The sequence below is a fragment of the Spea bombifrons genome, chromosome 12, assembly GCF_027358695.1.
Source record: "Spea bombifrons isolate aSpeBom1 chromosome 12, aSpeBom1.2.pri, whole genome shotgun sequence".
NCBI classification, from domain to species: Eukaryota; Metazoa; Chordata; class Amphibia; order Anura; family Pelobatidae; genus Spea; species Spea bombifrons.
Window position 1 is genome coordinate 8123552 of NC_071098.1, and position 14644 is coordinate 8138195.

The 14644-nt window shown below is 36.9% G+C and overlaps 1 protein-coding gene across 2 annotated transcripts in view; it reads left to right on the forward strand.

The window, feature by feature from the left end:
• MMEL1 (membrane metalloendopeptidase like 1) overlaps positions 1 to 14644 on the forward strand; it is a 54676-nt gene that overhangs the window by 27818 nt on the left and 12214 nt on the right. For both annotated transcript variants that reach the window (XM_053452680.1, XM_053452679.1), the window contains exons 3-10: positions 7857 to 7892; positions 8105 to 8266; positions 8782 to 8862; positions 10667 to 10762; positions 11161 to 11279; positions 12243 to 12308; positions 13816 to 13950; positions 14264 to 14353. In XM_053452680.1, coding sequence (XP_053308655.1) covers positions 7857 to 7892; positions 8105 to 8266; positions 8782 to 8862; positions 10667 to 10762; positions 11161 to 11279; positions 12243 to 12308; positions 13816 to 13950; positions 14264 to 14353 — 785 coding nt within the window. The remainder of the gene's footprint in view (positions 1 to 7856; positions 7893 to 8104; positions 8267 to 8781; positions 8863 to 10666; positions 10763 to 11160; positions 11280 to 12242; positions 12309 to 13815; positions 13951 to 14263; positions 14354 to 14644) is intronic.

A 14644-nucleotide genomic window follows, 5' to 3' on the forward strand; every position in this document is an offset into this window, starting at 1 on the left:
TGAATTGAATGTGTGGAAGTTGCAATATCACTTGCAGCTTTGTAAGCAACCAAGCTGTTTTCATCAACTTCCTTCTGGTCGTTACAGTAGAAGAAAGTTTCTTTCTTCTACTGTCTTCTTTCTTCATTGACTCAACCATTTCGTCACATCTCTCAGCCTGGTGAGCCAGCTTGGCTTCGGACACTTCCATGGCGGTAGCTTGGGAGAATTAATGGGGATCTGCTGGCTGGATGGAAGCCGATTGTGTCTCTGCGCCTCCAAACAGCTCAACCTCTCCCCCTGTCTCTTGTGTTATAAAAAAAATAATATATTTTTAACCTTATTTTTAATCTGATGCAAGTACTAAAAAATTCCCTTTTAAGTGAACTTGTGATTGAATTAAATAGGGTAAGAATACTGTAGATGGTATCCAAGATTTTTTCTGATGACAATCTGATTTAAAGATTGTACTATTTATTTATTTATTTGTTTTGTTTTTGGAAATCCTTGTTCAAAGTTGTTCCAATTTTTAAGTCCTCGAATGCCCTCAACATGAAATATATGTTTGATAAATCGTTACAAGTGAGACAGATTGTCCTTTTTTAAAACTATTAAACACATCATTGTCATTCTTTTTTATGTTAGAATCGGAGAATTATTTTAATGCTTCCCGACATTCTCTATTTCACGTTTGAAGATTGAATAATAAGCCTGTCAAATACTTAATAAAATATCGCTCTCGTTATCATCAGAACACACCTTGTCCCAAGGTATTTTCAAAATCTGATGTTTATAAAGATGCTCCTCTCGGTTATTATGCTGCAAAGGGCATAAATGAAAAGGGGCAGAACACAAAAGCAACATTTCAAAGATTATCTGCCTCATTAGTTTTATTTGTCACTGTCAGAGAAAGAAATAATTAGTTCCTTTCATGGCAGGCTGAATGTTTAATTAGATAAAGATTATGCAAATGAAAAGCATTTTGTAAGTGTTTTTCAATTTAAAGCAAATAACTGGTTTCACCAGGACACAGCCACAAATTAACAGAGATCCAGCTTCCAAAAAATGCCTACAGGTTGGGTTCTATAATTAATAAAGATAAGCAACATTTTTTATTTTTTTTTTAATCCCAAGTAGAGATCATTCTTTGGGTAAATCTGTATGGTTAAAGGGGAAGAACGGTTGCCAACATAGCTTTTTAGCACAAATTCATTTATTTATTGAAAGTACGTACCTGTGCTTTGGATTTGCCGATATAGGTTTTTAATATATATTTAAAATGTAAACAGTATTATATGGGCACATCAAAGCCCTTTGACTTTGAAGTTGGAGGAACTTCACAAGACAAATCTAGAACTTTCTAGAACTGCAAGGAAAAGAAATTTTGTTTTACTCGCATCTGTTGGATTATTCTCTCCCTAGCCCTTGGGTGGCAGATGGGAGTAGAGTGTGGCAGGCCCTGGGCCACTTTACTAGAGGCTGATCTTCCTAATGGGCATTTAGTCTCCCTAGTGCTCTTCAGGTCTTAATGGGTGATGGAGACATCAAAGATTTCCCTTGAAATCCGTCGATTTATACTACGGAAGTCTATGCAGAACTTGCGACCTAGTGCTACGCGCCGGGATATGACTTCATATCCTGGCGCTCTACCCAAGAAGACTGGCAGCAAGGAGGACTGGGGTAGTTATGGAGGAGGGCAATGACCCCCTACAAATACGTCACTGATTGTATTACATAACTGGGGGCATAATCAATTTCTGATCCACTATCCACACTGACCACATGGCCTAATTCTAGCGCCTTCTATAATACAGAAGACATAGTTGTATGCCCCTCATACATGATCTTGATTCAGTGCTAAAAGCAGTGTTTAAATTCTCCTCCAAGGTAATTGCTTTTTTTTAATGCCTTTGAAATGCATTACATTAAAACGAGGGCATTAGAGCAGGTTTATGTAAATGGTGAGATAATAGAATCCTGTTCTTATTCAGAGGTTTTCTTAGTAATTATATGGCTTAACCACATATAGCAGGCCCCATACTTTTCTTCCTGCTGAATAGATTAACTTACAAACGCCTTTGGATAGGAATCGTGTGTAATTATGCCGAACATCTTCTGCAAGGCAACGAGACGCTATTCAAACTTGAGAGTTGGGAGCCGATTGAAATAGGTTTCAGCTAAACAAGTTCATTTCTATTTTATTGTTCCATTCTCTGTTTCACAATCTATTTCTCAGTAATACTTGATATGCTTATTCTTGGGAAAGAAAAAATGTTGGAAAAGAATAGCGTCCATATTATCTCTGTATTCCATTCTGTTGTATATCCATTACATGAACCTGTCCATGTTCTATAGTAATCCTATAATGTCTGTAATCCAATAAATCGGCATCACGTGAGCAGGACACGGAAAGGCCTTTATATCCAAACCACTGAGGCATGATTTATATCTACCTAATGTATCGGTTTATCTTAGCCTGTCAGTTCTAGTCTTGTCATATTCCATTGAGTATATGGATTGTAAGAAGCGCTGCGTACATTGTTGGCGCTATATAAATGGAGCCCAGGTACCAACATCGTGACTTCCCAAGTATGCTGATGTAACATCTACTGTATGAGCTGATATGTTCAGATTCCTAGTTTTATCTTATAATACCACACTAGGCTGAGCTGTGATCTTCCTGGTCCTCAGGAATATTTTTATAACTAAAGTCCAAAATCTTACATTTTTAAGCATATTTATGTACAGTATATCGCTTGCACGACTATGCCGTAAAATCTTACATTAAGAACTTACACAAATAGGATTAGTTGACTCTTCTAAGTGCTATTGATGGTAGGAATGGCGGTTTGATTCAAGAAAATAGATGGACAACAATTAGACATTAAGTTACTCTTCTTGGCAGTCGTTTTGTTTCACCACGTATTATAGTATCAAAGACATATGGCGCAGGGATTCCATTCAAGGTTTCTGCTGGCTTTGTAGAAACACAAAAAGGAAAAATTTTAATTTTAAGAGATATATGAATCTTGTCAGCCATATATCTAATTGGCTCTTATCTCCTCTCAAGTTTTGGCTGCTCTTGTATGACTGTAAATCTCTAGCCTTGAAGGCTGAACAATTTAAAATGTCCTTGTACTGGAATGCTCTCTAAGTTAGGTATTTATTTATTTCTAAAAACAAAACCAAGAACCGCAGTTGTTACCTGGGAACATTTGCATTGGAATCAGCAGAAGAAGAGGGTAAACTTGCTCACCTCCAAGGTATTTTGCCCACATACCCTATTAGCCCCTGCATTGTTGATTTCTGTAGATGTTGATAGCTGGACTCTAGTGGCTGGTGGCTAGAAGACCTTTAATTATGAGCCCTGTTCTTCTCGTCCAACATCAGTGCCTGGCCTCACAAACGCTCTACTGGATGAATGGGCAAAAATTCCCACGGAAACGCCCCAAAATCTTGTGGACGGCCTTCCCTGAAGAGTGGAGGCTGTTATAGCTGTGAGGGGGGCTTCATACTAATGGCTATGTATTTATAATGAAATGCCATAAAATCCCTGTTGGTGTAATGGTCGGCTGTCCCAATACTTTTGTCCACATAGTGTATATTTAAGTGTGTTTTTTTAGTGCTCATTACTCTGAAACGGATTCCTTCCATTGCTTTGTCTTGCAGCGAAGAGAAGGGTCATTACGACCAGCTAATCGACCTACACCGATTACAGCATTCCCAGAAAGTGTTTATTAAGAATAATATCTTCGAACATTGCCATAAAAGCAGAATTGTGAAAATAATCAGTCACAGAAAAGGCCAACTAAGATCATCCATCTGTCAACATTCTCTGACTTATCTCGACTGTAGGGCTAGAGCTTTAATTTCACACCATAATTCGTACGTCAGTATAATTAAAGAATGTATTATACATTTTGAAAGATATGGTCTTGGTTTCTATTGCGTACATTTATTTGGCAACCAATGGAATATGCTGAGATGCATAACCCTTAACCCTTCGATGTCTGTAGAACTCAAAATACTGTAACTGTATCAAATGTGGTCATTCACTTTGCTGAATATAACACTTTTTAAACTAAATACATGAGTTGGGATATTATTTCTCTTATGTCTAAATGTCTTTTCAGAGTTTGACCCATTCTAGCTTCCTTGAAAAAATGAAAGAATGTGACAAGTGGAGCCAGGTCTGGACTAACCATCTGGCCAACTGGGCAAATGCTTGGTGGACTATGGCCAGATCACGTAGGCTACTTACCCTTACGGCTGCTTGCGTGGCAGATCCGATGTTTTACTGTGTGGCCAGGGTTGGGTACATTCGGCCACACAAATCCAGGCGACAGCTGAGGACATATACTTTAGAAGCCGCTAAAGTTCCAAGGACTGTTTTTCTTCCCCAGTCCAGCCCTGGATAGAATTATACTGGACTATCTGTAAATCTATCCCTGGTTATCAAGCTTTCCTGTGTTTTGATATACATATCACCTGGCAATCTGCCGGAATGTTTTGCAGAAAAATAGAGACAGAAATCAGATTCAAAATAAAATTCCGGCTCCGACAAGCCCTAACTAAGCAGCGTGGCAATTCTGTCTCAACAACAACAACAAACTTGTTATTATCCATGGTGCGTCCGCAGGATATTTCCCAGGGAGGGCAAAATATCCTCCCCAACTTTCCTCTCTCCTTACCTCATCCCCATTGCCTACCTTTGTTGGCTCAGGTGAGGGGGTTCCTGGCAATAGCCAAGCATTAATTACCCATTAATAGAAAAAATGATATGGCTATGGTAGTAGTAGCTAACAGACCAGCAAGTACCCGCGCAACAATAGCTGGGGTGGTAAAGACTAGCCACAACTACCCCAGTCTATAATTCCTACGGTGTTCAACCAGTAATCGCCGACTGTATATCATACTAAAGAAATGTATTTTTTAAAAAACTATTAAGCATCCTGGCAATGTTAACGCAAGTTAGAGAGATTAATATTCAATCAGCACCAATGAATTTGCGAAGGTCAGTCTTTACCGCTTGGCATTTATACTAATCAAACGCTATTCTATATCCGTTGGCAATATTTGCAAATGTTTAATTGGCTATTCAGAGTAAATCACTTTCATTTGTCGTTAATACTGTAACACCTTTACAGAATTTTGATTAACGGGCAGGACGCCTGTTTAATAAACCACTTAGAGAAAAGGTGTCTACTACATAAAACAAAAACTGAATTTAGAGATAAAACGTATGAAGAACTGCTAGCTAGCTGGGTACTCAAACTGTAATGAAAAGAACCTTTTTTGTAGAATTGCTAATTGTTGATGGACTTTTGAGTAATCTCCCAACATTTCGTATAAGTTTTTACATTGCATTTATTTATATAGCGCCAGCAGATTCTGTAGGGCTTTACAATCGTAAGGATAAACTTCAAATTACAAACAATAACAAACTGGTGCGAAAAGAGAAGACGACTGCTCATCTTTTAGGATCACCTCGCTGGGTTTAAGTCTTCATAATGTAAAGATTTGGAATATTCAGCTCCACTGGATACCTCCAACAAACTCCCGGTTTAGGGACAGCACTCACTACCATGGAGTCGTCCTCCATCTCTTCCTGGGATAACACGAAAGGCTCAGGACTCGGCCATTAAGCGTTACTTGGTTACCTAAAACACTCAACAAACATGTAGTGGAGCGTCTGTGCACCACAAAACATCCAGGGGGTGATCCAGTGGGCACTTGTTGATGTTTATATGGATGTATACTCTATGGAATAATCTGGAAGTATTGCCCCCCTTATTTCCTTGGTCCCCATCTCTGCACATGGTGACATCTAGTCTTCCACATCAAAGCAGGAGAACATTATAAGCCTAGAGGTGGGTGCATCATAAGTTGGGCAGTGATAGGATCCCCGTAACAGAAGATGTTAAAGGGAATACAGATCATGGAAGCTGAATACTTCAAACGGAGCCAGGCTATGGTCAGCTGCACCATGGAACGCGTCCAAAGGAATAGAATCTAGAATAACAATCCCCATAGAACGCCAAGTACGAATGGCATACTGCCTCAAAACTAAAAACCACTACAAATACAAAATATTAACAAATATAAATAACAATTGTGATTAATGTAGTGTTAAGCCGCACGCAGTGTCTGATAGCCATCAATATGCATTGTTTCGTTGTGATAAAGAATAGAACATTCTGTAGTCAGGACAGCGATGGTATCTTTGCAGAACTTTGGAATCTGTTTTGCTGACCACACAGACATCTGTTTCAATAGCCTACAAATTCTATTTTATTTTGCACTTTGTCATGTTTATTTCTCACGAGAAATAAGTCCCCGTGACATATACTCTAGTATAGTATTTATATCATCTCATTTTTGTTGACAGCAATGAAATACGTTAACAAAAAAAACCTCAGTGACCACCATGTTTGCAATGGAATTTAGATATTTTACTTGGATTGCAAAAGTATCAGTATGAGGGTAACAGATTCAAGTTACTGGTCAACCCTGATGCTATTTTTCTCTGGAATAACTATAATCAGTACTCTATTTGGGAGAAGGGAACATTTGGTTGTTAGTTTGTTGCTAAAACATGAGGGTTTTTCTGAAACAATCCACATTAAAAAAACATTCCGATAAATGATCTTTCAGATCGAAACCGTGTTCTTATTGTCATCCCAAAATGTTAATTTTATAAGGAATTGATCCATATAATGTTACAAAGAAAGCTATAAAATGTCCACATTGATATATTTATTATGGTTCCTCTTCTGCTAAATTAGCGCTACATTAAAATGTATCGCTTATCACATTGTGGAAGAGACAAGGCTTTCGAATCAGCATGTGAAATAAACCTTTGCATCTTCACCAGTGCATTTTAACTAATAGCCTCTTCTCAGGGCGATGAAATGGGTCAGTTGGGGACATCCTTGTACCAACCATTTACATGGCAGAGGTCTTCTCCTGACACAGACCTTCATGGCACAGACCTCAATATACTTTCACTAACCCCACATTGTCAAGCCTCTTAAGACAGAGTATTAGGATTTGGTGTTATGTCCCAACTCTCCTGCCGAAAAAAAGACATGCTGAACGAGAAAGCCTAGGGCACAGAAACCAGAAGTTCATGAATAGAACAATGCCCATTTTACTTGTTGCCTTGCTCCATATGACTGCATTCTTGTTCTAGAAACAGTTGAGTCCAAGAATGTTCACCAAACTATTATTCTAGGCCAGGTTTATGGAACGCCATTGATCCCGGACCCGGAGACATCTCAGGAGTACAAAACTAAACCTGTTTCACTTCTCAGCAATGCACAATGGTAGCTGATTGCCTGTTATCTTACAATTGTAACAGGATTATATCGTGAGTGGTGACAGGGTTCGACACCCCTTCATTAGACCTTATTGTATTATAGACATTTCTTCCTAGGAGATTTTGAACAAATCCTGAAATAATACATCACTATATTCTGCTTTTCTAGTTTGGCTTCCTGGCCCTATATTTATTTTCAATACATTTTTGTTTAATATATTTAGTTCATAATTTAAATTAGGTTCCTTGTGATCTGCGGTGTTGCAAAAGCAGCTAACATATCATAGAATAAGGTTTAAAAGTTTTATGGCAGTTATGTTTTTGAGAGAAGTGTTATATATACAGCATTCAAAGTAATATGAATGGTATAAAATATATGAATTACTTAATATTAATTAATAATATTCATTAGATAAAATAGAATTCAAACTATAAAAAAAATGTCTAAGATTTCTCAAAAAAATCTAACGAGGATCTGTCATCATAATTAAATGTGATATTTTAATGTGAACTTGAACTTTATCACACTAACTTTTGATTTTGTATTTGTTTATTTCAGAAAGTGTATGCACAACAACAGGATGTGTCACAGCGGGTGTGTAAGCTTTTTTCACAATATTGTGATATAAGATATTGTAATATAAGAGTTTTGTGTTTCATTATGTGTTCCGTCTTATGATTTGGGGTGGAATTGTTAAATATATATACTTTTCCAATCCTTTTATAACTGATAAAAGCCCGTTTCACTTATTATTTGGTTTGGGCAACATATGGATTGAAATGTTTCTTATCCTAATCTGCCCGTAGCTGCACGAATCATTCAGAATATGGACCCAAGTATCGAGCCCTGCACCGATTTTTACCAATATGCTTGCGGTGGTTGGTTAAACAAACATGTTATCCCAGAAACCAGTTCCAGATACAGTATCTTTGATATACTTCGAGACGAGATGGAGATCATTCTAAAAGGTATCCCATTACATGTAGTTTATGTCACTGGATAGGTGTATTTAATCTGTTTGTATGAACAATGGTCCATTCTCAATCCCTTTCAACAAACGCGAGCATCAAACCTTTTTCTATAAACCCAACAGGTCGTTTTAACCGTTTGCCTGAAAAAACCTTGACTATTATAAGAGATACAGTTGACTTCTCTAAAAACTTCTTAAAAACTTAAACCAAAGTAATCCAGTAGGATGCGGTGTCCACTCATAAAGGAAATATTGTACCTTAAAATACATTTGATGCAGTCTATTAATAACTACGTAGATGCTATGGCTTACAGATGTTGTAGTACCTTAACCACGATGGGGTTTGCTCCCTGAACGCTTTTTATTCGGTATATTATAATATTTATGTGGGTATGTGGCAAGGGAAAACTCAAATACTTCTATGCTTGTTTATACCTCAGTTTTTACTTGTGGATGTCTTTTAAAAAAACATTAGGTTGTTGTATTTAACATAATTAATCGCTATATTTTAAGGTTTGCTGGAGATGCCAGAGCAAGAAGACCGTGACGCCTTCAAAAAAGCCAAAACTTTATACAAATCATGCATGAATGAAAGTAAGTAAAACACTAAACACAAGTACTATGACGGTTATGGGTAATATAGCTGACCCAACTGTGTGCACACACAGAAAATTGTAGACTAATCCAACATAATATCTTCATAGACAGCATCACCCCAGTGGCGGATCCAGAGCCTGGCCTCGGGAGGGACACTTACACTAACATACCCAGACACTTACACACTAACATAAACGATCACACACAGATTGACATAACCAGACACACACTAACATACCCAGACACAACTGCTAACTTAACCAGACACACACACTACCATAACCAGACACACACATCCCCAAACATACACACACTAACATAATCAGACACATAAACAAACCCAGACAGACACACACATACCCAGACACACAGTCTAACATCCCCAGACACACACACTAGCACAGTCAGACACACATACACACATCCTAAATACCCAGACACACACAGCCAGACATACACACTAACATAACCAGACACAAATACAGATACCCAGACACTAATGTTAACATACCCAGAACATAAACTTGGGACATACCTCTTTATTCCTACCCGTGAAGCATGCTGCCAGCAATTGCCCTGTACCCCCCCATGCATCACACATGTTGACCCATGAAATAGGTTCTTCCCTTGAAGTTAATGTGTCAATAACTCGTCAGATATGTTGCAGCTTTCTAAGGTTAAAGAATGCCTAGTGTATTTTAGCTATAAATACATTTTTAATGTTGTATCAACTTCATTTGAACTTGACATTTTAAATACCACATTTGGCCAATTCTGCAGTACGAGTCAACACAGTGTTTACATATTTCATAATTGGGCTTTTTGCCTTAGTTTGCATTCTACAATAAAGTTACTTTGGGAATACGTGGGTGTATTGTTGGAGTTTGTCAATGTCAGCTAATACTGACTGTTCATCACTTTAACCACAGAAAACAACAACGTACTACATCCAACCCAATATATATAGCCTTCCACCTCTTAATGTTTCAGATCTCAGAGGATCACAAACCACAGCTCGGTTGGTTAAGAAAATATTGGTTCATTTGGAAGCAAAAATAAAAATCATAGCACTGAAAGATACCAAAGTTATTTTAGTTTATTATGTTTTCTTGGAGATTTGTTCACTGTCAGTATTTGTTTACTACCTGATCAGGTAATGTAGGATTAGGGGTATATATTACAAAGTGCTCCCTCCCAGTTTATTCTGTTACCCCCTGCCCCAACACAAACTGATAGAAAGGAAGTCCTTCCTATATTTATTTTTTTATTGTGGGGAACATAATTTTTGTGACTTTTAGGAGAGTCCATGCAAATTCACATTAAACGTGTGTGCCCTCACATGCCCTCACCAGAAACTCTCAAAGTTTAACATTGCATTCTCTCACATGTTACGGGTATTAGCATGTGAGAACATGGGACTAAAGTTGAGTCTGTTCCGTCTAGTTAACATTTAACCCGACCACTTTGTCTTTTAGTGACTAGTCCCTCATGAGGAATCTTCACTAAACATAGAATTTATGGTACTGCTTGAAGTACCTGAAAACTCTGCAGTGCACTGTGCTCCAACTTGTGAATTCTATCAGCCTCAGGATCTAAAGTTCTTGATTTACATCATGTGGGTCCCCAGAATTCCATCACTGTCTCCGACATGTTTTTTCTTCTGTTTAAATGAGTTAATAATGGCAATAATTAAGGAGAACATGCATTTGCAACAGACCCATAGAATGCAGTTTCATGGACCCCGTGGTTACATGTATGATTTGTAAGATTGTTTTTGATGATTCCTCTGCTTTTATTCCAGGTCTCATTGAACATAGAGACTCATTACCTCTGTTAGAACTATTAGCCATGGTTGGAGATTGGCCAGTTGCTTCTGCAGACTGGAATCTTACCAAAGGTAACAGTGAATATTTATTATTATATTAAATATTCAAGCAGAAAGAAAACATTGATATTAAAACTTATTTTCATTGATGTCCTGAAAACAGTGCAATTATACAACATGATTGTAATGTAATAATAAATAATATTTCATTTTGATCTAGTTCTGGGGGAGCAATTCTATGTGGAAATATGAAATACAGAATGTGTCATGTATCAAAACAAAAATAGAACTTTTGTTTAAGGTGAACAGTAACTTAATGGCACAACTTAGGTTTGTTAAATAGTAAAATTACTCGGGTCATGAAAAATAAAAGTTAATTAAGATGGTTGTAATGTATATGATGATTACACAGAAAGGAAAGGAAGTGCAGATATTTTTTCCTAAACAATTGTTCTCATTCATTTTAACAGAGTCCGGTTGGAGCTTGGAGGAAAAGCTGTCACTTTTAAACTTCAAGTTCAACAAAAGAGTCCTTGTTGATATGTTTGTTTGGAACGATGATCGGGAGTCCAGCAAGAATATCATTTATGTGCGGAAAATATATTATTTTTACTTGTTTTTCACCCCAGATATTTACCAACTTGTTAGAAAAGGTCCAAAGCCTTTGAAAGTTGAGCTGTGGGAGTAAATGGGCTATGGGGTCCGTCCGTCAGAGCCTTTGCGGGCAGTGGGATCATTGGGTTTGTGCTGTTACAGCCTAGACCTCTATCACAGCTCCCATATGGCCACCATGAGACACAGTTGACCTTAGTGCTACAAGTTGGCTAGACAGGTAAGGTATGCAGGTGGTTCCATCACACCTCTAACCATGCCTCGAAGCCCTGCCTCTACCCTCCAACAAAGGTATCTCAATTTATACACCTGAAATACCCCACTAGTTTGTGATAAATTTGATCTTAACCTTCTGATTTCCTGCATGTGGACATGTGGGGCTCCAAAAATATTTTAACCTGGGATATACGTATATCCCTAATGAGAGGAGTTTTAGGAATGGTAGGAATTAATGACAATAGGAATAAAGGTTCAGTTAAGTGTTATATCCTACATGAGTTTCAGACTCACTGCTTGTAATGCATAATAGTTTTTTACGAAGCAGACTAGGCACATGTACGTTTGGTCTGGGTCACTATGAAGCAGAAACGATACTCCTTAAATGGTTAATGTAATATTTTCCTTCTGTAATAAATAGCCATGGGAACATTAAAACTCTGCCATACTCATGGAAATCATTTATTTGAAATGTCTCATTATAGTACGAGCTCTCAAAAAAAAAAGGAGAAAAACTAAAAGTGAAAATAACTGTAATCAGCTTTGTTTACTGAACGTTTGTACATTTGACCGTTTCAATGCCAATGCAGGGAATTTAGGAACTTTTATGTTCAGTTTTAGAGGTACTATGCCAAGAGTCGATCGAAACAAATCAAACTATTTAATGTAACAATTGACTTAAAGGCTGCGATCTTCACTTGAATCATTTTGTCTTTTTGTTTAGATTGACCAGCCAAGTCTTGGAATGCCTTCTCGGGATTATTATTTCAATCGTGGAAACTATCAAAAGGTAAGTCGATTTGTGGGGGGAAAAAAGGCATTAAATGCCCATTAATCACTAGGAGACTGAGTTTAAGGACTAAACTCGCACCTGGACCAGACACAGGGCAACCAATTGACTTAAGATTCCAAAATATTGAACAACTCACCTGTGCATTGATCTTAAAATGATTTACTCTTGCCTGAAGTTTGCAAGAGATTCCAAAGAGTCTACATTGTGAGTTGAAAATCTCAAGAAAACTGTCTATGTTTATATCATTTCCCAATTCTATACTTTTTTGTTTGGATTTTTTGTGAAAAACAGAAATATTTGCAATAAATGACTTTTTGAAATACTAGCCAATGACCTCATGTGGAAGCCACGTGCATTGTTTTTCCATAAAAAAAAACAGTCTCGGTATTTGAATTGATGTATTTTGCATGTAATGTTATAGATAATAATAATGTAGATAATAATATATGATAATAATATAGATAATGTAGTTATAGACGTAGAGTTCTGATGTTTATTAACTATGAATTGCCCAGATGTGCGGGAAAAAAATATATGTTTTCAAGGAACGGATTTTATTTGAACCATACCTAGGAACCTCTCAGGGTGGGTTCCACGGGGGTCTCACCCATCTGCTTCTAATGAAAGAGGGTGTTTTACAGAATTTTAGAAATTTTAGGTGTCGGTCTAAAATCACTAGCAGAAAAGTTACTAAATTGTCATAAGGCAGCAGATATTCCATCTTTCCCATTGCTTTCTATGTACATGAATCTACCAGGTAGCGCTAACCGGTATCATGGGTTGGTATCCTCTGGAATCTCAGAAACTATTATGAAAAATGGAAGGTTTGGGAGAGAACGTCTACTAATTCCCTATTCTCAAAAGAATACTTTATCGGATGCGACCTTGAGTTGATACATCAAAACTTTCAATTATCTGTAAATTCCCATCAATTTGGACGCAGAACATACATCAGAGGGAATAATACATTGTGCTCCTTAAGCCGGGCGTCCTCGCTTATTCTCAGTTTCCTGTTATTTATGTGACTCCGTCATTTGCATTGGGCTCGGCTGGACACCAGGAACATCCCTACCGTGAGCAGTTTCAGGTTATAAAGAAAGATTTTGTTCCGACTCCAGCCCCGGTTTGATAGCCATCTCTTCAAATTGTTATCTCACAAAAAGAAATAATGATACAAAACAAAAGCAGGTTTTTTAGATTTATTTTTATGCATTATTTTCTTTTTGGAAAATGGAATATGCCGCGATAAAAATGTTTATATTTAGCATAAAAGAAAGAAGAGCTCCCAGTGTCATAATATTTATTAAAAATAGAAAAAAAAAAGAATAAAAGTTACCCGCACATTAAATATATAATAGAATTTAACTTTAACCAAAGATGAAATTATTGCTAAATAGTCTTATTGCCAATCCAGGTCTAATTATAGCTGTGAGAGAGTTTTTTGTTTGTTTTTCTGGACTATAAGAATTGTTCTATTTTACTTTGTGATTATTTTTTTTTTTAGATAAGGGAAGCTTACCTGCAGTTTATGATTACCATTGCAAAAATGGTACGTGAGGACAAGAACCTGACGAAAGACGACAGCTTTGTTCAAGAAGAAATGAGCCGTGTGATGGATCTGGAAACAGACATAGCAAAGGCAAGCGTTGATCCTATATATTTAAAATCTCTGGGAAATTTAACGATTAATGTTTAATGCAAGACTATCAACATCCAGTCTAAAAGCACCAGAAACAAGTCGTATTTTTTATATTAATAGATAAATAGATAGATAGATAGATTGCTCGATACATACATAGTTACATAGATAGATAGATAGATAGATAGATAGATAGATAGATAGATAGATAGATAGATAGATAGATAGATAGATACAAAGATAGTTACATAGATAGAACGATACATTAAATTTGCAAGAAAAATTAACATTTTATTCTTTATTTTTTTTTCAGGCAACAGCCCCGTCAGAGGAACGCAATGATGTCACCTTGTTGTATAACAAGATGACCCTTGTCGAGTTCCAGCAAAAATTTGCACTAGATGTAAATCATCCTCATAATTTGTTACACTTCAAATATATGTATATTTGATTTGCATTTTTGAGTCATGTGTATTGATCTGTGAATTCTGGTAAATAGTGCATTATTCTATTGAAATCTCTATATCAATGTCACAAAAAGCCCCTATAACAACAAAGAACCCACTGGACGTACATAGCCCTGGCTAAGTGATCCTTTGGTAAATATACTAAATATAATAGCAACATTGTCAATATAGCTGCATCATAATGCATTTTGCAAATATTTAATTCCCAGCCCTTCATTGTATTATAA